Source organism: Rattus norvegicus, chromosome 18, assembly GCF_036323735.1.
Source record: "Rattus norvegicus strain BN/NHsdMcwi chromosome 18, GRCr8, whole genome shotgun sequence".
Taxonomy (NCBI): Eukaryota; Metazoa; Chordata; class Mammalia; order Rodentia; family Muridae; genus Rattus; species Rattus norvegicus.
The window spans coordinates 5,197,534-5,220,871 of NC_086036.1; the positions used below are offsets into that span (position 1 = coordinate 5,197,534).

The 23,338-nt window shown below is 43.3% G+C and overlaps 1 protein-coding gene across 8 annotated transcripts in view; it reads right to left on the reverse strand.

The window, feature by feature from the left end:
* Zfp521 (zinc finger protein 521) overlaps nt 1–23,338 on the reverse strand; it is a 292,892-nt gene that overhangs the window by 147,237 nt on the left and 122,317 nt on the right. For all 8 annotated transcript variants that reach the window (XM_063277450.1, XM_063277448.1, XM_063277447.1 and 5 more), the window contains one exon: nt 18,860–22,215. In XM_063277450.1, the coding sequence (XP_063133520.1) occupies nt 18,860–21,775 (2,916 nt within the window). In that variant the 5' untranslated portion in view covers nt 21,776–22,215. The remainder of the gene's footprint in view (nt 1–18,859; nt 22,216–23,338) is intronic.

Sequence of the window (23,338 nt, forward strand, 5' to 3'; positions counted from 1 at the left end):
TTAGTTTGGGGTTATTTATTCATTGTATTTTTCGGTAGGGCTGGTGCTTGAACCCAGGACTTTGCCCACGCTAGGCTTATGCATTCTCACTGATCCAGATCTCTGGTCCTTCCCGCTCTCTGTAGGTGAGGCTCCCCTGAGGCCTGATCATTTCCTTTGTTTCTATTCTTGGTCTGTCCTTCCAGCCATTCGTCTGCCAGCTTCAGGTCCCACCCACAGGACACGCTCTCTTTACATCTGGTATTTGCGATTGCCGACATCACTGTGCAGATTACCTGTCTGTCGTTACTTAAATCTCATTATTCCTGTTGTTTGCACTAAGTTTTCAGGACAACCTGGTGCTTCCATGCCCTCCCCTATGCCAACATGCTCTGTGCTGTTGCCATGTATTAGACACGCGAGGGAAGGCTGACGTTAGCCATACTCGCCCGCCCCGTGGAACTGAAATTGTCTGGATTGTTGAAGTTCTTCCTTATTCATCTTACTAAAAACACCTTTCAGAAATGTCCAAATAGTCTTTATATCGACTCTTTCTCCCCCTTTCCCTGTGTGTGTGTGTGTGTGTGTGTGTGTGTGTGAGAGAGAGAGAGAGAGAGAGAGAGAGAGAGAGAGAGAGAGAGCGTTTGCAAGGGTGAGTGGGAGCATGCATGTGTTGGGGTGTGGATGCATGCATGGGGACTTTGGAAATTACCTTGTCACACTTCTACCTTAGTCACTGAGGCTCAAACCCAGAGTTTGCCGATATGGACATTCTGATGATATTCATATTTGGCAGATACTATTCTTTACAGAGAAGCATGGAGTCTCAGGGTGGGAAAGGAAGAGAGCTCATCCTGCTTCAAATTTCCCATCATAGACCAGATGCGGTTTATGTCCATGACTCAGAAAGTTGCCAACCCAGTCTGGAACAGAGTGGCACGAACAGATTCACACCTGTTGACACAGTAGCTGGTTTCTAGAAGAAATACATTTCATTAAGTTGATGTCCAGTTTCTCATGGCTCCTACAGGTTCAGAGGACCGAACCATCTTTACAAAGTCACCTCTCCATGACCATTTCTTGTGACTGACTGCTGCTTTCTTTGAAGCTACTCATTTCTCAGTACATGGGTCAGCATAAAATTTACTCTATAAGTTGAAGATGGCTCATCCAAATTTCTGGGGACGAGAAGTATTTCAAAAGCTTGTTTGTTTATTTTTAATTTTTGAAATTCCTAAATGCAGAGAAATTTTGAGGTTACAATTTATGCCTAAACATCCTAAATATAAGATTAATATAAGTTTTGTATACAAATTTTGTGCACGTACCCTAAAGATTTTCTTTGTACTTTTAGTGAACCTTTATTTTAACTATAACCCAGCCCCATGATGTTAGATGTGTGTGTAACATTCCATTTACGGTGTCACATTGGTGGTGAGAATAATCTTAGCACATTTCTGATACCTGATTTTTAGATTAGGGATGCTTGAATTACATAATCAAAGCATCTATTCACACTCTAATCATAGGTCTCCTGATACCCAATGGGCAGTGCCCATTTCTCTCTTTAGAACACTGCCTGACAAAGGTGAGTCATATAGCAAGGATCTGATGTCCCAAAACTTCATAGAGGGGACTAGACTGCCATCACCGAACAAACTTAGATCCTGTATCATAGAAGCAGATAGGCTCTCACCATCACCCTCAGATAATCCTAGAAATGCAAATTTGAGATCTGAAAACTTCTGTGCCATTCTTCCTGACAATGTATCTCTTAAAATTAGAAATCATCCCATGAAAATGACGCAGAACATGAAAGTGGGGAAATTACAGGGTGCTTTCCTAATTGACCTATGGAGAAAGGTCTTCCACAGAACAGAGTAATATGGGAAATACAAAACAAACAAACAAACAAACAAACAAAAACCATTATCAAATAGAAAATATTACAAAACTATGTTTCTTTTCTTCTACAATGTTTTGCTGATTTAAGTTCATGCAACAACTTGGTCATTACTTTGAAAAACAGTTTGGAATTGTATCGTTAAATACCTTTTTAAGAAAAAGTAGATTGCAATTATTAATTTAGTCTTGTGGGTGTGTATGTATACTCTGTGTTTGTATTTTTTTTAGGCACATGCCACAGAGCATGGGTCGAAGACAGAGGACAACTTGAGGGAGTCCCTTTTCTCCCTCTACTATGTGGGCCCTAGGGACTAAACTCACCTCCTCAGGCTTGGAAGCATAGATCGTCACCTGCTGAGCCACCTCACCTGGCCACTAGTGGATATATTGGTTATTTGAAGATACATCAGATCTCTGAAGGCTACAATGTTTACCAAGAGAAACATTTAGAAAAATCACTGGCTTCTTTTGGATGTATGATATTTAACATGCATTTAAAACCTGGTATTGATTGAAAGAAAGAATTAGCTAGATTTGACTTAATCTAGACAGAACAGCATGCCTGTTTTGAAATTATTTAAATTGGGAATGACAACAAAACAAAACAAAACAAAACAAAACACACCTCAATTGACAGCCATTTAAGGCACTAAAGCAATCTGTCCACTGGGGCTAGAGAGATGGCTCAGTGATTAACAGGGCTTGCTGCTCTTACAGCGGATCAGAGTTCAGTTCCTGGCGCTCAGGTTGGGAGGCTCACAAAAGCCCCTAACTGTAGTTCCAAAGGATGCAGCACCCTCTCCTGGCATCAGTAGGAGCCACTCACATGCACACAGGCACACTTGATTAAAACTAAATTTAAAAAACAAAGTCACAGTCTGCAAAACCCATTTTGTTTCCAGTCTAGATAGCTACAGACACTAAAGAACAGCACCTCCTGACAAACTTTCTGACCTCCCATGTAGACATTTATCCCTCCATCTTTCTTTGCATCCCCGGCATCTCCTTCCCTCTCATCCTTCTCTTACTTGTCTTCAGAGAACAAACAACCTTTACTAAAGAAATGGTCACTACCTATAACTCGACTGTTTCAGGAGACATGTTTTGATCAGAGTTCCTTTCTGCTTCCTTACGGCCCATGCCCAACTCGTAAATATAAGAATCCCAAGGTCATTCGGAGGTAAGATGAGCTACGTTCTTACCACCTTCTGTAGGCTAGGTTTATCAATACCACTTGAATTTTTAGATCGTGATTTATGTTTGCTTTAAAGCAACTCTCTCCTAATCATGCCTTAGTAATCTATATGTTTAAAATAAGTCAAGGTTATGTATCAAAATTATAAATCCGATAAAAATCAAATATAAAACCGTCACCACATTTTCCTCCCGCCCCTCTGATGCAAATTCTGCACACCATGAGCAGAAAGCAACACCAATGGATTTCACTCACACAATCAAGCCTTTTAATTGCTTTTCAAATGATTGATTTGTTTTCTGGACTTAGAATGAAAAAAAATCTAATTTTGGTGTTTGTTTATACTATGTTTATACTATGTTTATACTATGTAGGCCATTCCTACTTGACTTAAATGTTGTCTTGAAGTCCCTGCCTTGGGGATGTGTTTTGCTCCAGTGACATCACTGAACACTTGTCCTTCCCTCTATATGGTCATTTTGTCCGTCTGCATGCTCAAGGGCTTCCTGCTGTTATATCTTTTGTATTTACTGGAACTACCTCTAACCTTAAAGCAAATAAAGTTAAGATTTGAATTTTTGTTGTTTCTGTTCTTTTCTTTGTTCTTTGGTTTTCAGCACTCCTAGGTTTGTTGTTAACAATTATGTTTTTCTACTTCATCAACTATGGAAGAATAACTTATTTAGACACAATTTGATGAAATAAGCCATTATTCTAGCCTTATTGTCATACTAAATTAATTGAGAAAACATTACAAGAATAAGTTGCAATGGATGAATGAACAGGAGTGCGTGTATAATATACATTGGTATCAGAGTACATAATGATGTACCATGTATTGTGTGTGTGTTGTGCTGTGTGTATGTGTTGTGTGTATATGTATGTGTTGTGTGTGTATGTGTTGTGTGTATATGTGTGTGTTGTGTGCATATGTATTGTGTGTTGTGTGTGTATTGTGTGTGTTTATGTGTTGTGTATGTGTACTGTGTGTATGCGTTGTATGTATATGTATTGTGTGTTGTGTGTTGTGTGCGTGCATGATACTTTCTGTTTAATAAGAACCGTCTTGTCTTGTTTAAGTGCGTCAGCTGTGCTTCATGATAACCCTAGAAAGCATGTGCATGTGTGGGCATAAGTCCATTGTATCAGCAAGGAAACCAAGGCCTGAAAGCCTCTTAGACATTTTTTTCAACTGGTATCTGAACATTTTTCCTAATAAAAGTCTTTCTCATTATACTGCACCCTTAAACTCCCATCAGTGACCACATTTCTTCAGCAAAAACAGCACAGACTCAGCTGAAGGCTTGCTTAGGTGATGCCAAGTTTAATTCCATAAAACAAATTATTTGCTATGATATGGGGGATTTGCCTCTCCATCTCTTTATGACATGAATTGTACAGGACATTACATACTTATGAGACATCACATGTTCTATTTATGTGCAAGTCTATGCTATGGTATCAGTATTTAGTTCTCAGGAAAATGTTTTCATCTTTTTCAAGGTGCCTATTACTTTAATCACCAAGCTCCGCTTGGAAGCATTTTAAAACTCAAGAAGCACAAGTCAGTGCTCCGAGAGCCACGGAACATATTTAGCTAATCCCTGACTCCGAGATCCATCCCCCTGATCTCTTTCCCTGTGGAGTCTTCCTGACCCACACTCTGTACCATGCTTGTCCCCTTAGTGCCTCAGGACTTGGGATGTTGCAGTTGCCTCAAACCTGTGGTTGTCTAACACTGACATATAAAAAGCAAGTCCTTTCCAGCACTCTTGCCCTGTCCTAACAGTGCTGTCTTAGCACGGAACTCCCCGCCGGGACTATTCCTCGCCAACAAAATCTGCAGACTCAGCATAAGGCGCCTGTAGGATGGCATTTGTCTGTGTCTAGCTATATACTAATCACACTATGTGCTCTATCGAGAATAAAAATGCACAGCTAATCTATATAAATAACTAAAGCATACGATTATAAGCACAGAATTACACTGGCCCAAGAACTTTATTTGCATAAAGCTTCTTCTCTTGACAACCTTACACCTCCATGTTCTGTCAATAGCAAGAATCCAGTTATTATCTTACAAGGCAATGACTTGAAACAGATGACTACTATGGCCAAATGTTCCCCCAAACCAGGAAGTCACACCTGTTCAAGTAGCATATGAGAGGAAACCATCTAACCAGGACACAGCTACATACTAATGGCTTTACCACACTCGATCAGCCTACTTGCAACAATGAATGGAGATCTTCTGGGCTGCCAGGACTTGGCAGGTATGAATCACCACTAGAATTGTAACCTTTGCCGCTGTGCACAGAGCGGGTTTTACCTTTATCTTCCCTGTCTAGTGAAGGGTACTCTATACATTTACAGTTCTGCCTTCGTTGTTAAGTACTACATGCTTATAATGAGCATGTTGAATAAAGCACACATTAAACCTCTGGCCCCGCCTTGGCTTCATCGTAGGCCTTCCCGCCCAATCCTCTTGCCCTCTGAATTGACACTTCCCGTAAGTCCAATGGGCTTCTTCTATGTTCAGATACATGCACGCCACACATTCACTTCCTGACTGTGGTAAAGGAATTCTTGTTGTTCTCTCATTTTCTCATTTGATGGTCTGTGATATCCTATACCAACTCTTGGCTCTTTCTTAAACATATTTTTAAAGCTGATATGTTTCAGTTATATTTATGGCAGTGTGTTACCGTCACACTTCTCCGAGTTCATTGCAGTTATTTCTTTAATCGAGATGAACATACCAATCATTTAATTTCTGGGTTCACATTACATGGTCTTATTTTCAAAAACTAGTCCCTGACCTAAGTTCGTAAAAATATTTTCTCTCGTTTTTCAAGAGATTTATGCTTTTATCTTCCAAACCCCTATGTACATAAGCCACCTGGAACTAATTTTTTTATATGAGCAAGAATTAGTTTTTTTTTCCCAAATAGTTAACGCGTCTAATACTCCATTTACTTCCTTACTGATGAACAATGATAACTGCATGCTATCCTGAGGTTTCCGATCTGTATCTCTATGGCGCATCTCATCTGGGGTCTACTAATTACAAAAGACTGGTTACAAATTGACAAAGTCCTCCCCGGACATGGACTGACCCAAGAGTATCTTTGCTACTCTGAGTGGACTGTCTTCCTATGTAGCCCAGGCTGTCCCCAAACACTCCTATAGCCTCCATGCTGAGTTTTTGGCTGTATGCCACAGTAGCCAGAGTGTTCGTTCGCACCTCCTGCCCTTTCATTTTTCCACGGGTATTTTAGAATTGCTTGTCAGGTTCCAAAACTTAAAACCATGAGTGGAAAACCAACAGACAGAGGGATAGACTTTGCTGAGCTTCCCAACACAAGCATCAGTGCACCAGTTCTGGGCAAGTGGGTGTCTCGTGATGCTGTGGGGTCAAACCCATGAACAGACGGCACTTTGTCATTTCTAATATTTAATCACATTGCTCAGAAACATTTAATCCCTTTCTATATAAATGTTTTATGTATCTTATGTTTGCTTCTTAATATACACTATTCTATTTGTGCCTATTACAAACAAAATTAAGTACAATTCATATTTTGTGGCCTTTTGTACTGTGAATTGGTAAGTAACAGCACATAACTTGGGTAGGTTTTTATATCTGTAGCTGAGGCTGTATTGAGCTGAGGATGCGGCTTGGCAGTGCATGGCCTGCCCCACTACCTTTCGGTGTTTTCATATACTCTGTATGTGATGGTTTCACATACTCTGTATGTGACAGTTAATTGTTTTCCATTTTTGAGCTGCACCTCTATATTTCTTTGTCTTACTTTTTTTATGTTACCTACAAACCAGATTACTGCTTTTATGAACTACTCATTTCATGAAAACCTTTCTATTACCTTATACTAGTGGCTAATGGTGACGACTGACAAGGAAAGTCTTGTTTCTTTCCCAGTTTAGTATTTTTAAGCAATGAAATGATGATGCATACTTTTGCCTGGAATCCTAGAGATAAACATGTAGTCCTCTATCTTATTTAATCTGCTAATGTGGTAAATTAATCAAATTTACATGAACTCAAACCCATCTTGTGTTCTTGTGATGAACCCAGTTTATAATAACCAAACCTTATTTGGGCTCACGGGGGAGTTCATTTGATTGGTATTTTGCTTACAATTTTAGGACAAGAATCTTGACTAAAGATGACTTTGACTCTTCTTTTTTATGTCTAGTTTTGATATGAAGATTATAGCAGAGAGAGCTCGCTCTTTCTCAGACTCTGGCGGGTCTATGTGTGTATTTAGGAGAATTCACTCTAAAAACCACCTGGGTCTGGTATTTTCTTTGAGGGATGGTTTGTAAGAATTATAAACTTTTAATGTTAGTAGGATTTTCCCCCCTCGGCTCCTTTCCCCTCCCCCTTCCTGCCTCTCCCTGGCCTGGTTTGATAGCTCACATTATTCTACACCTTTTTCATACAATGCAAACTTTAGAGCTAGTAGCAGAAATGAATGTGTACAATGGATAGTAATCATTCGTTATATTTGGCTTTGGGGGTAGTGGTTGAAATGAGAAGTAACAGGTCCATACAAACCAAGCAGTGTGTGAATAGATTCACAGACGTGTGTCCCATTAGTCATTATACAGGCAGGAGCACTCTCATCACCTAGGGGGACTCCTCCCAACGTGCTTCCGGCCTAGACACAACTATTCTCTGACCTTGATCATCACAGATTACTCTGTCCATTCTTAAATTCTGCACGACTAGAGTGAGCCATTGTACATATCTGGTTCCGTCAATTAGGCTGTTGTATAACAGCAGGTCATTCTGTGTTACTGAGTACTACTCCATTACACATGCTATGTGCTCATATGTTAGGGAATATCCTTACCCACTCCATGCAAGTGCATGCTTTGCTTTATGCTGGTTGGAAGTGTGTTCACATACAAGCAGCATGGGCAGTCTTCAGAACTCAATTAAGCACGCCCTCATTTCTTATGCATCTAGGAGTGCACTGACAGGGACAAAATAGGCTGCTGTTTGACTTTAGTTATGTACCACGTGGTGGTGTTCTACAAGTGAGGGTGATATTTTACTCCCTTTACCCTAGGTAGCTTGTTTGGTTCAGTTGGAGAAACAATGTAACAGTGTTGGTTACAAGCACACATTTGGCTAGTCTCCCTCTGTCCTTTTAGTCTTTCTATTGAGGTTATGGTTCCTCTTTTCCTTACTAAGATTACTTATGAGCATTGTTTTTCTAATTATCTCACCTGAGGCTGTGCACGTCAGCAGTGTCCTGCCCTCCTTCGCACTGTTCCTGCCTGCTTCTCTATTAGCCTCTGCTCTTAGACTTGGCTGTTTCCTTCCTCTGCATTCTGAGATTCCGTTTCCTTCTTCACGACCTTATATCAGAGCCCAGACTGCATTTTTAGTTCACGAATAAAGTTTGCTTATTTTCCACCTTCTAATTCTATTTTCAAGTAACGTACTAAGTCCTGTGTGCATTTAATCAGTTTGGTTGGCTTTGTTTTTGTTTTGTTTGCAGCACAGTCTCCAATAGACCAGGCTGGCCTGGCAGGCAACACGAGGCTAGCATGCTCTGGCAATCCCGTTCCTCCTGCCTCCACCCTGACAATGCCATTGTTGCCGGCGTGCACCACACCCCGCCACCAGACCTACGTATTTTAACTGGAAAGTTTGGTTCTTTTAAAAGAGAATTTTCTTGCTTAAAACATATTTTTATTCTGCCCAGTGAATATATAACTTGTGTGGTCTGCAATACTAAAATTTGCTGGGACTTTTTTTCTTAAGATGGGGAGAGAGTGAATGCAACAGCTGGGCTCTCGTGGAGAAATAAGATGCAAAGAGAAATGGCATTATTAAACAAGGACCAGCAGGCCAGCCAGCGAGGGTGTCCTGGAGTGCAGGAACATGGAGCTCACACAGGAAGCAGAAGAAAGGCCAGAGTCAGGGATGGCCAGGAAAAAGACACAATCCTCTCCAAGAGAAGAGAAGACAGCAGCTCCAGTTGGATCTGAGGAAGAGCTGGGAAGCAGGACCATGAACTGCTGATGGCAGGAAGGACTGGTTTGATTCAGCTTGACAGGGAGATGGTAATTTTTCTCATTTTCTAGGGAATGATAGTTGGCAAAACAAGAGGGATTAAGACCAGAAGTTCAAAACATTCAGATTATTTTTATTTCTCAATTCCATTTTTTTAGTGTACATGTGTCTTTATGTGCACCATGTAGATGTATGTGTCTGTGGAAGTGGGGTCCCCTGGTTAGAAGTGGTTTGTGAGCTGCCTGGTTCGGGTGCTAGAAATTGAACCTGAGCCTTCTGGGAAAACAGCAAGTGTTTTTAACACTTATATCGTCTCCCCAGCTCCAGAGTCAAATGGACTTATAGGTGAGAACAATTTAAAGGTCAAAACAAAGTAACATCTCAAGGAGCCCACTATTCAGTTTTCTTAAGTAATTGACAGAGGGTCAGTGAGATGACTCAGTGGTTAAGGGAGCTTGCCGCCAAGCCAGAAAATCTGAGTTCGATCCTCAAGAACCCAGACGGTGGAAGGAAATAGCCATCACCTGCAAGTTATGCAGAAGACCTGCCACTTGGATATACATATGTGTATTCATTCTTCACATACAAAAATACATAAATAAATAAACGAATGTAATAACAATAAGAGTTTGGAAGAGTTCTCACACAGAAAAATGTTAAGTTTCCAGAAATTCAAAGTTGATATGATAAAAAAAACTGTGTCTATGCCACATGGTAGGTAACATGATCTTGAATGCATCTCTTTATTTTTTCAACAGACTTCTTGAACACTTAATAATTTCCATCTTGACTCGACTGCAGCAAAAGATGTAAACATCTACTCCTAGATAGAGCCCCAAGGCTATATACAGGGATTCCAAGCTTTTTCAGCAAGACCAAGTGCTACACACTCGTAATCATACACAAAACAATCCCTAACTTGGAACGTCTCCAGGCACACTGCAACGGTGAAAATGAGGGCAAACCTTTCAGAGGTGGAGGGAGGCACAGACAACCTGAGCACGGAGGTTAAATGTGGGGGGCTACATCGATAGGAGCTGGTGTGGGCACTGGGTACAAAGACTGGAGACTGATCCGGTCAAGAGTGTGTAGGCCCCGTGGCCGGATAGTTGTGTGAAGACCATTAGCTCCTTTTGTAGATACCAAACAATTACTACACGCAACAGTAAATCTGGAAGGCAGATTGCACTTGGCAAAGCAATTTAATGTATTCCAAGAATGTCTTGAGTCTTATGAATTTATTTTCTCATATAGATTTCCTACTTCAGTTTTAAATGTGGACTATTTGGAGGGAAAGTAACCATTCATCTTTTCCTCCTGAACATCAACTCTATAAAACTTAGCATCAAAAACCTGAAATGAAAAAAAAAACTACCTTTTTCTCAACCTTCTATTTTTCAGCCTAACATGAAAATATAAAAACAATATAATTCTAGAAACCGACTACCTTCTAACTTTTTACTATGTACAATGGAGTTTCAGTACAAGAAGTATGCTGACACAATCTTGGCTCTCTGACCCTTGAAGCAGGGCTTTGTATTCAAGATGAGTTCTGAACAGTTAGAGACTTCAAAACTTTGGAGTTTATTCTAGCATTCTGACATCACATCTGACTCTAAATCATCAAAGCACATTTTGGGAAAACAGTCAGTATATCTATGAACTAATGTATGCATTTGATATACGCTCAAATACATCTGTCAGCGGTTCTTAGCTTCCCTAATACTGTGACCCTTTAATACAGTGCCTCAACTTGTGGTGACCCCCAATCATAAAATTAATTTGTTGCTACTCCATAAGCGTAATTTTGCTACTGTTAGGAATTATAATAAATATATCTGATATTCAAGGTATCTGATTAGCAACCTCCAGAGAAGACACAACCCCAAGTTGAGAACCACTAACACATATATATTTACTTTGAAGTACTTATGTTCATTTGACTATGTTTAACAAGCTCCCAGAAAGCCACATAAGCTGGTAAAGTGCTGGGATTTGTTTGAGGAAGTGAGAAGGCACTGAAGAATGTTAGTTGACATTATTTAATTTATATGTGTACACTTTCTACAGGACTTGAGAAAGGCGTTGGAAGGCAGGAGATGAAGAACAGAATTCATGAAGAGTCAACTGAAGTAAGGAGATGACTACAGAGATGGGAAACAGCACTTGACAGACATTTTAGTTAGAGGTGGTGTCCCTGGGGTTTCCTAATGGGCTAGGAGTGGCGGGAGGACCTCTGAAGGGCTTGCCAGTGTTTCCCTGAGTAACTAGGCACAGAGCGTCTCCCTTCACTACAATCATGAATGTGTGCGGGAAGAATGGGTTTTAGGAAAGAGTCGATACATACATCTGAAAGAGATTCAGATGGGTAAGTCCAATATGGTGAAGCGCACACAGCTCAGAGTGAGGTGATCTAGGCATGGGGGGCAGGGAATAGATTCATGGCATAAAGGTAATCACTGGCATTTATACTGTAACTGGACACATCCTATGTCACTTGCCTACTTCCAAGCCTGGACAGAGATGTCACAGAAAGGGACATTTAAGAGAGAGCTACCTTTGTAGCTGATGCTACAGAAAACAGGGTAGCAGAAAGCCCTTCTCTCCATCCTGGAAACCAAACATTGGCAGTCAAGCAGGGGCCTTGGCAGCTGCTTCAGAAAGCCCTAGAAGGGAATTTTCACAGGGTAGGGGTTGGAATTTCAAAGGTGAAACCTTTATTTGAGTTCAAATGAGGTGAGATTATGAATGGTGACACTGACATCTGCCATCATTGGGTTATAAGCTTCCTCAGGGCTTGAGGAGAGTACGCAGGATGTCCAGGCAGATGCAAGCTCCATAGCGTCCATGAGGTAGGGCACTGGACCACAAGAGGGCTGGCACTGCTTTAGGATCATGAACCGTGTCCCTAGCTTGTGCCCGAAAGAACATGTGAGGAAAACAGTAATACAAATAGGCTGTGGAGCCTGTCTGCTCAATGTGTACTGTGCACCATGTGCAGAGCTCATACGAAGGGTAGGAAATACCAGGAACAGGGATGAGGCTCAGGAGGACACTCTGGATGGCTGACCACCCAAAGTGGGGCAGCTGGACAGGTTCACTGCGATGGAAAGAAGGAAGATAATATTTCATAACGAGGGCAGGACAGCCATAGCTACAGAGGCAACTTGACTGGGGACTAAAGCATTTCTAATTTATAGTGTGGTGCGATCAAGAAAAGTGGGAGAAACCCAAACCTGAAGGGTCTTGTATGCTACAAGGAAGAAAGATTCATGCAGTGTCCTTTCTGGATGGAGATGCAGAGCCTTTCGAACGCTCAGATGGGAAGCAATGTGGAACAGAGATTCGTTCTCGATGTGTAGTTCTCACAGCAGTGGACAACGGGTTTGAAAACAGAACAAAGTCAGAGGAGGCAATTTCAAGACAAATTCAGTAGTTCAATAAAGGATAAATGGAAATTAAATTATGGTGAGTGCGGCTAGGAAAGCACTGATATAAAAGATACACAGAGGCTGAATTAGAGATGGCCAAAGTGGAGACATCTTGATGCAGAGATCAAGAACTCGAGGAAGAACTCGAGGAGACAAAGAGATGCAGCACTGACAAGAACTCATAGGGAAGATGGGGTTCGAGTTTGAATCTGGTGAGTTTGACATCCATGGTTGTCCAGCAAACAACTGAGACGCGGTCTCACACTCAATGGAAGGATGTGAATTGAAAATACTACTGTTCTTAAAAGTAGGCTTCATTAGGGAGCTGAGGAGATGGCCAATGGGGTAAGGGCTTTCTGTACAAGCTGAGGAACTCAATTTGGATCCACAGAACACACATAAAAAGTGTGCATGGTAGTGCACACCAATAACTAATAATAACTAATAACTAATAATAGCCTGGGGGTAACGTAGTGGATGGGGAGAGCTGGGTCTCCAGACTAGCTGGTCTGCCAGCCTAGCTAATTGGTGAGCACTAGGCTCAGGCAGGGATACCATCTCAAAAGATAAGAGAGGAGAATCACTGGGTGTCTACCTCTTCTCCACACATACACAGGGCAGTGTGCACGCCCACACGCACATGTGGACACAAACACAGATAACACATGCACACACACAAAAATAAACAAACAAACAAACTTATTAGTTAATACTATCTTCATTGAGATATAAGTCTCATACAGAAGAACGCACTAATTTTACATACAGCGAGTACTGACAGAAACAGGCGGGCAATAACCAAAACTATAGTCAAACTTTAGCACATTTCTGTCAGTTCCCAGACATCCACCCTGCCCTCTGGAGGCAGAATTCGGAGTCATCAGTATAATGTGGTAGTTGTAGAAAGGGGTGTGGCTGAGGCCAAAGGAAGGGAACATGCAAAGACAGAACAGCGAGGCAAACAAGGGCTTACAAGGGGCAGGCTATGGGAAACTCAGAGGTGTGGTAAACCGGGAAGGGACACAGCGGCTTCTGAAAGCGGCAAGAGCTGCCTGTGACAAGTACTTAATAGCATAATAACTAAGGTGCCAGAGGAGAGCACAGGGAAGTCAGTGTACCAGCGACAGATGCTCAGGCCCCTTTTGCAATGAGGAGAAGTGACCGGGGGCAGAGGACAGCTTAGAAATACCACAGAACCAGGTGACAAATGACTGTGCTTGGAAGGTATCCAGAGCAACGCCTGCAACTGCAAAGGGGAGACTCGTAGCTCATGTGATAGTGCATGTCTATAAATGTGACGTGCTATGTGATCCTAGCCTAGTTCAATCTATATGAGCCCTGTTGCCTGCCTTCAAAACACAGTGGCTGAATCAGACGGCCTCTACTGTCCCTCCTGATGATAATGGTGCCTCTTGCAAGAGTGATTTCAAGGCACTGGTAGGGATAGTATGAGTTAAAATGATCTGTGGAGAAACCTACAAACTATCCCGAAAAACAAAACAAAAAACAGAGGCGGAAAGAAGGACCCAACAGACTGTTCTCCCGACATCTATCGGAGAACTTTAAGGTCATGTGACACCCTTCCGAGGTGGTGATGGGGGTTTCAGGCCATCGTCAGTGAACTCAGAAAGCTTACATCTATTCACACTGCAAACGTCAGGGACTCTGCAAGGCACCTGTGTGTAGTCCAAGCTAGATGGCCAGTATGTCTCCTCTGTGACAGGCTCTTCCATAGCTGAACATGATAGGTAATATGCAAATTTACACCTCGGTCAACCCTTGAGGAGCATCAAGAGCGAAGCTCTCCTCAAATACTGAATCCCAAAGTCTGGTAGAAATTTTCAATTAGCAATCATGAGAGCAAACTTCAAGAGAACATTTTTCATGAAGTCAGAAGATGGTAAGCAAGGGAGATGGGTTCAAATTCACTTCCAGACACCTCCACTGTGTGAAGCTGCCTGCAGTTAGCCTTCGCTGAGCGTTACACACCGCGACATCTGGAAGGTTGAATAGAATCTAGATTTATATAGAAATTTAAATCTGTTCAAATGTATAATCAATACCAATCAAATGATAAACCAGCCTCTGACATATGCAGGTGAGTGAGTGTGAGTGTCTACTGATATCCCGGTGAGATCATAAGTCGTGGTTCAGTAAATCTGAACTCTTGAAACAAAAATCTCCATCTGGGTTCTCTTGTCTCCTGTCAGCTTCCTACTTTGAAGCCTCAGCAGGAAAAGCTGGAAATAGCACCCATGCAGCTTTGCAGTGGAGGACTTCAGAAAACCCAAGGCCTCTAACGCAAGAGTCATAAAGCTCACATTTCATTTGTCATAAAATCCGCCCCCAAATGACACACCTTTGGGCTTTTTGGTAAAGACATATAGTGACTTCTCAGTGGCCCGCCCCTGAAATTACACATCATCTATAATGGAAAGTCACAAATTTAACAAGACTGACCAAAGATGTAAACAAATACTTACTATATAATAAATTATATATAATTTCTTCCCACTGACATATTGTATTACAATTATTTAAATAAAAAAACCTTTCAGTGTGTTTGGGTAATTTTTCTGTAATTCTAAATAATATGTCTATTTATGATTTGAGGATATATTAATTACATATGACTTTATAACTGAAATAATGAACTTTAAAACAGCAATAGTAATGGCAAAGATCACATTGGAGAAAACATTCATATTGTTATGAAAAAGAGAATATTTATAAACTAAATTCTAACATGTGGTCAATGAAGGCCATCTCTGTAAGCACTCTTTGTAAAGTTTTAAAAGGAGATAAACTTATTGCATAAAAGGTGTTTTGGCCAGGGACTAAGCCACTACCCAAAGACTATACATGGATTGACCCCTGGGCTCCAACCTCATAGGTAGCAATGAATAGCCTAGTAAGAGCACCAGTGGAAGGGGAAGCCCTTGATCCTGCCAAGACTGAACCCCCAGTGAACGGGATTGTTGGGGGGAGGGCGGTAATGGGGGGAGGATGTGGAGGGGAAGCCCATAAAGAAGGGGAGGGTGAGGGATGAGGGGGATGTTGTCCCAGAAACCGGGAAGGGGAATAACAATCGAAATGTAAATAAGAAATACTCAAGTTAATAATGATTTTAAAAAAAAAGTTGTTTTGGCCATTGTTAGTTAGGTACTTAAAAACCATCACTGTGGATGTAAATGTTTTAAAAATATTCTAGTGATTTACCAAAGTATGGACTACAAGAAAACTTTCTATCGTTACTATTTCAGGAATAATTAAAGACAGGCCACAGTTTAAGTATATGTTTTCTGATTGAGGATTTAGCTTAGAGATCAAGTTCCAAGCCTAGGAAGTAGGAGGAAAAAAGTAAGAGGCCAAGAGTGTTTTTCCAGACAAGTAATTCTAACTGGGTTAATATGTCCATATTCTTCCTAGGTCTGCTCTCAATGGCAAGCATTCCATTTCAAGTGGGACAAATTAACAGTGCAATCTCTAAGTATCAGAGGTGCAAGCATGGATGCATAAGGAAGAAAACAGGCATGGACGTTTTCAGATGCAATCTACTAAGAAGCATGCGGTCCAGTCCGGTCTTGATTGTAAACCCAGAAAATCAGTTACACACACATTAATGCAGTCATTCTAGCCTGTGTTTTCATGCTGCTTAAGTTAACCACTGACCCTCAAAGTCCTACAAAAAGGAAACAGGTGATTCTCTGCATAAATGTTTTATGAATGCTTATTCTGCGACTTTAAAAACAACCTTAAATTTGTGTGTGGGTACAAGAGGCTATGCACACTGGTGTGGCGATCAGAGGTCAGCACTAGGTATCTTACTCCATCCTGTATCACCGTATACTTTGAGACAGGGTCTCTCAGTGAATAAACTCCGGACCCCTCTAGCTTCATTTCCCAGCTGGTGTGCCTGGCTTCTACGGGGGTTCCGAGGATCCTAACTCAGGTTCTCTGCTTCCACTGCAAGGTCATCACCCAAGCACTACAGCCCCTTACTCTGTAACATTTAAAAACATAAAACAGCTTAGGAACGGTCTAGAAATTTGAATATGGGTATTCTTGTAATAGAGACTCTAGACTGTAGAGAGAATCACTTATAAGCAACACCTGCCAATCATAAAGCTAATGGCCAATGAGCTGAGGCAAAAAAATAGGAGGCGGGACAGAGGCAGGAAGAGACAGGATTCTGGGAAATAGTGAGAGTCTAAGGAGAATGTGGGAGAGACAGACTGAGAGGACAATTGTAAACCAGCAAGATGAACTAAGGGAGCCGAAGAGGACACATGGAAAAAGTGGGCCACGACTGCTGTTCAGGGTAGGAACCAAAGCTTGTGGCTAAGACATTTAATGATAATAATGAAAAAAAAAATGGAAAGAAAACCAGATACAGGCCTTAGAAGAAAAATTAGAACCAAAAAAGTGTAGAATGAGAGAGATTCGAGGAGACACTGAGAGATCTGCTGAGAAGACGTGAGGAGATGGACACGTGGGACCCAAGCTCAGGTAACCAGCCACAGTGCAGGGTACAGTGGCTGGGATATTTTAGTCATGATCTAGTCAATGAAGAGCAGAGTTATATGACCAAGGTATTTACGAATATATGTTGAGTCTGAGTCTTATTTCTGGGAGCCTAGGACTGGGAGAAAGAATGGGGCCTACCTTCTAGGTAGCTATTCCTATTGCTTTAAGCTAATGATACGCTGGCTAACAGTATCATCACCCATATCTACAATTGCATATTGTCTTCTGGGTAGTGGGGAAAATCCTTTGCACAACGGTTTTTTCAAAGTGCCACATTAAGAAGAATGGGTTAAGAAATGCAGTTGGCTTTTCTTAACACGGCAGTTTAAGAAATATTGTTGTCTAAGGAGATATCAAAACATATATGCAGTATACATTCAGGCTGATTTTTAAAGCACTGGGCGGGGAAGAGGAGAAAAAGGGAGGAAGAAAGGTGACAGAATGGAGAGAGGGGGCAAGAGGGCCCTGGTCTGGTTCAGTGCACAAGTACACAAACACTTTCACGATGCTATCTCTTTAATGTTCACACAAGCACACAGACATTCCCTATGCTATCTCTTCAATGTAATGTTCATACAGGTTTAAACATTTCTGAACTGAAGTTTGGGGGGGAAACAAATTTTATAGGATTCAGGGACTGCTGGATGGGATGCGACACCTGAGCCAGGAACCACTATCCAAACTGTAGTCCTCCAGCTGTCGCCCGTCAGTCTGAAAGGATTTCGTTTATTTAAATGGGAGGGAAGAGCGGATTTACCCGGGTAGGGAAGAAGCAAGAACAGCTTCAAAGTTTGGGAGTCTGCCTGTCACACAGATGCCACCTTGGGTGAGGAAGGGCTTTGCTGCCTGTTCCGTTCTCCCCTACTGGCTGCCTGATGGCTATCTGTGGGGAGATGCCAGGAGGCCTCCGAGAGAGTTTGAGTGCAAAGGCAAGATAAGAAACATACAGGAACCCCACCTGGAAGGGACAAGGGGTTTTCATTTGGATGGATCTCCAGATAGGGGCAGGTAGGGAAGTGGAGGTGATAAAGCCAAAAGGAATAATATTCCACAGAGCCCCCCCATGTTCAGCTTCGAGGAATGACAGTTTATAAAGCTACGATTGCATTGTTAATGAACGTGTTTCTGCTGCACAGTGCGCCAACGGAAACATGGAGATGCAGGACTCTGGGAGTGAGTGGGGAATACACGTTAACTTTGGAACCCAGAGAGCAGAGGCTCTGAGACGGTGTCTTTTAGCAGATGGCACTTTGAAAAACTTCTGTTGTGCAAAGCATTTTCCTCAGTACCCAGAAGACAAAGAAAAAGTGTTGTCAACAATGTATTAAAGACACCCCTAATTTGTTACCCACATATATATATACATATGTATATGTATATGTATTTTTTTAATTGACTCCAAGCCAACACGTTGGCTCACACTACTGTATTCGCGTGCCATACACAGAAGTCATAGCAGAGGATTTCAAAGTGTGGTGAAGCTATGGTGAGGTTCCAGATCTCAGTAGGAACGGTGTGAGAGCCAGTCTCTTCAGTCATACAGAAGACAATGTCCTAGGGAGACTGGAATTAGTCCTATTTTGCACCACTCAAGCCAAAATGCTACTTATCAGGAACCAAGTAATTGCTAGTTAATGGCTATAGGGAGAAAAACATTGCATCTCAAACTATGCATCTCTTGGCAAAAGTAGCCAAGAGCGTGGAAACCTTAACTTTAAAGTGGGGGTCGCTTTAGAAGGAGGGGAAATAGGAAGCTTGAGAAAGGCGAGTTACCTCATCTGACTGGGAGGGACTGATTCTGGGCATGGGTGACACTTGGGGCGTTTTCAACTGTGTGCTGTTGGCGTCTGGCACGAGCTCCCGGTGCACCGTCTGGATGTGGTTCTGCAGTTCGCTTTCAGACTCAAACTTGACATTGCAGCTTGAACAGCGAGTCGTCTTCAGACCCCCTGCCTTGCCTTTTCCTTCCATGGCGCTCAGACTCTCATTCTGGCCCAAGCCTGGTCTGCTCGCAACAGGAGGGAGACCGAGGCCCGGGCTACTGCTCTTACTGAGATTCACACAGCCGGCACAGAGACCATATGGCAGGCCGTTGATATCAAGTTTCACCAGATCTTGCTTGGAACGGAACTCTTTGAGGCAAGATGCGCACTTATACAGTTTCTGAACGTGCTGGCCACGCCCGGTGGTCTGCACGGAGGACCCGTTCCCCGTCTTCTGCATGTGGAAGGTCCCGTGGATTTTGAGTTCCAAGGTGGAGGTCACAGTCTGCATGCACACCACGCAGCGAAACCCGGTGAGGGAATTCCTCAGGTCAGGGTGCATCTGACAATGCTCTAAGAACTCCTCTTCGCTCTGCAGGGGCATCTTGCAAATGCGACAGTTTCCAGTATCCAAGCTCTTGCTGTGCGTGACTTTGTGTTCGGTCAGAGTCAAAAGGGAAGGGAAGCGCTCTCCACAGATGGGGCACATGTAGTGTTTGACAGGGCCTAAGTGAGTCTGCATGTGCTCACGGAGCCCGTTCTCAGAGAAGAAGGTTCTCGAGCACACGTTGCACTTGTAATTCCCTTTAATGAGCTCCGCCTTCTTCTTCACGATGGCACTCTCTCCCGGTCGGATGTTGTGATCCCGGAGCTGGTGGTTCTGCAGCAGAGTCTCCATGGTGTAGGCCGCCCCGCAGATGTCGCAGCCATACATGGGTTCGGAGCTGTCCACGTCCTCCTCGCTCCCGTCGTGGCTGTTATGGGACTCCTGGCTGTTGGTGAGCAAGGTCTGCAGCTCGGCCTCCTCCTTCTGCACCTGCTCCGAGGCTCCGTTGGTGCCGCAGTTGGGGGTCTTGGTTTCAAACACGCAGTGCTTCTCCCGCAGGTGCTTCTCCAGCAGGAGGACTGCGTGGAAGGCCTTGCTGCAGAACCTGCAGTTGTACTTCTTGCTGTGCGTGGTGATGTGGCACTGCAGCTCCACCTCGGTGCCGAAAGACTCGCCACAGAAGATGCACTTGTGCACCTTGCCCTGGTTCTCCAGGTGGTTGTGCTTCACGTGCAGCTGCAGGTCGGTCTCGTTGCGGAAGTCCCAGTTGCAGGACGTGCAGCGGTACACTTTCTTCTCGTTACTGTGCTTCACGGCCAGGTGCAGCTGGATGGACACCTTCGAGTCGAACACCTCCTGGCACAGCGTGCAGCGGAAGAACACGAAGGTGTGCATGTCCAGCAGGTGCTTCTGGAGGTCGTCCACGGAGGTGAACTGCTTGTCGCAGCTCTCGCAGATGTAGTAGGTTGAGGTGATCATGAAGTGGATGGTCACGTGCTTCAGCAGGGACTCCTGATTGGGGAACTCTTTGTTACACTGAGGGCAGGTCAGTTTCGGCAGCACGGTGTCCAGATGGGTTTTGAGGTGAGTCTGAAAGCTGTCTAGGGACGTGTACTTAGCACCACACTGGTTACAGATATATTCTCCAGCAGCACGGGCAGGGCCACCTCCCACTGTCTGCATCATCTTAAGCGATGTCTGTTCTATAGCCACAGGAGACAAGGGGCTCAGGGCCCGGGATTTCTTCCCATTGTGAATATAATTCAGGGCCAAGGGAATGTTTTTATGATTCTCTTTAATATGCTTATTCAGTTTAAGAACACTGTTGAATATTGGCGAGTTTGTACAATAGGAACAGGAGTAGACTTCAACTACCGGTTCTTTCGGAGTCCCAAGCACAGGAGACCCAAACCGGGAGCCGCTGAGGTCACAGTGGACCTGCCTTATATGCTCTTCAAGGGAAGAGTCTGTGAGAAACCCCATGTAACAATGGGGACAAAAGAAAGCATTGCTGTCCTTGGCTGCGGGATTGGCAAACCCGTGAGAACATCGGATGTGCTCCTGAAGGGTGTTGAGGTCATTGACAACTTCGGAACAGAAGTTGCACTGGTAAATGATGGCAGGCATGGCCGAAACAATCAGGCCCGGGTCCTGAGCTTCGTGCACTTGTTTAAGATGTTCATTTAGGTTATAGAGTGAGGGCAAGACCTCCAAGCAATACTGACAGATATGAGCCTGCTCCGGCTTATCTAAATGCATAGTTTTCAAGTGAATCTGCAGGACCGCGAGACTCGAGAATAACTGCTTGTTGCAGTAAATGCAGCTGTAGGTGACTTTTGCCTGTTTACTGGAGGGGCCAGTCATATCGGAGGTCTGCTGGGCAGCTCGCTTCCTCCCGCGGCTCTTTGGAATTGGTGGTGCGGCCTCCACCATGGTTGAGCTGTCCACTGAGAGGTTGGAATCTGGAGTGGTGCTGGACACAGAGGTGTATCCCACGGTGACCAGGGAAGGGCTGTTGCTGTGATTGCAGGACTCTGGTTGCTGGTGGCTGTCCATGTGGCTATACAGCTCCTCGACAGTGAGGAAGCTCTCTGAGCATATGCTACATGAGTTCTTTTTCTCACCCCCGTGCACCTGCTCTATGTGGTTCATGAGGGAGGTCTCCTCCACAAACAGCTCGTGGCAGTACACACACTGGAGGGCTGCCCTGTCCTCATTTGGGGAGCACTCGGGGTGGCACTCTGCGATGTGCTTCTGGAGGTCTTCTGGGAAGTCAAAGCCTTCCTCACACTGGCTGCACTTCTGAGTGTCCTTCATCTTCCAGTCCTCCATCCTGGAGCCAGACTGGGAGCCGTCCTTGCTCCGCTCATGAACCTGCATATGTCCGTGCAAGGAGCTAGAAGACAGGAAGCCTCTGCGGCAGACGGCGCATTTGTATGGCTTGTTGGAGGTATGAGTCTTTAAGTGGATCTTGAGGTGGTCGCTCCGGGAGAACGCTGCGTCGCACTCGCTACAGTGGTACTTCTTGTCCCCCGTGTGGAGCTTGATGTGCCTGTCACGGCTCCGCTTGTGTTTGAACAGCCGGCTGCAGTAGGTACACTTGAAGGGCAGCTTGTCACTGTGGCTCTGCTCATGGTGCTTTAGGTAGCTGAGGCGGCTAAAGGACTTGTCACAGAACTGGCACGGGTAAGGCAGTCCAGGGCCACCTTCTTCCTCTCCGAAATCACAGCCTTCACCATGGCTAGGGGAAGTCTGGTCCTTACTGGAAGGTGAGGAAGCTGGCCAAGAGCAGGTGGGGTCGTCCTCAACATCAACTCCATCTGCAATGAGGGACGACAGGACATATCATTACACATGCTGAGAATTCAAGAGCGAGCTACGTAGACCGTTCCAACATGGACACGCACTTGAGCCATCTTGAGCCTCTGCAGGGAGGGAGAGGAGCGAGCATTTCAAACCTGTGCCCTAAGCTTTTATTCTTCATTTACTTTTGGCTGGTTTGTAAAATACAAAAAGATATTAAATAGTTCTATGTCTAAATTACCCCTTTATTACTTTTTTATCATTTTTCCTTAGAAGTGAGGCATATATTACACAATGACAATTTTATTAAAATACAGATTTTAATATATTTAATATTTCTTTTGTATTCCTTCTACAATGATTTGCATATTCTGTGAGCATGTGAAGAAGCAAATGAAAAGAGGAAATATTACAGGAGTGATTTAAAATTAATGCAGTCAACCCAGATGTCTAATATTTAATAAAAAAAAATCCCTCTGCATTTTGCTTGTTTTTCTATAAAAAGGCAATTCTGCAGACCAAAAGTCTTTTATGGGGTTCTTATTGATACAGACCTTATTGCTTTCAGCAAAAAAATATTAAAAAGTAAGCACATGAAAGGAGACAGAAAACACAATAATAATTATGTCTTGTGTAATGAAAGACAACCAGGTTTTCCTCAATAACTGAAAGATTCAGAAACCGTAGGCCAAAAAATGGATTATTAAATGTTAGAAGGCACTGCGAGATATTACATACAGCTAGGATCAGCCAGGATCAAGGAAAAAAAAATTGCGAGCTTCAGGAGGACCAGATCGTAATCTTGAGTTTCGTTGGAAAAGTTCAAGAGGTGGCCCACCATCTCTTCCTTCTGTGAAAAGCATCAGTGGCCTGGACTTCCTTAGCTAAACAGGACCCGCGCTTTGAGGTGAGCAGAGACAAAGCGACTTGTGAAAAACTGGAAACAGGAAAGGTGATAAATGATTATGGTAAATGCGGAGAGATTTATGTGCAACAAAGAGCAGACAAACACGGCTGCCAACCAGATACGGCTTAGCACGTGATGCGTGAAGGAACTCTGCCTTACATTTACGGTCGGGGTTTTGTTTTGTTATTGTTTTTTTTTTTTTTTTCTTGCATGGTGTATGCCCCCCCCCCCTT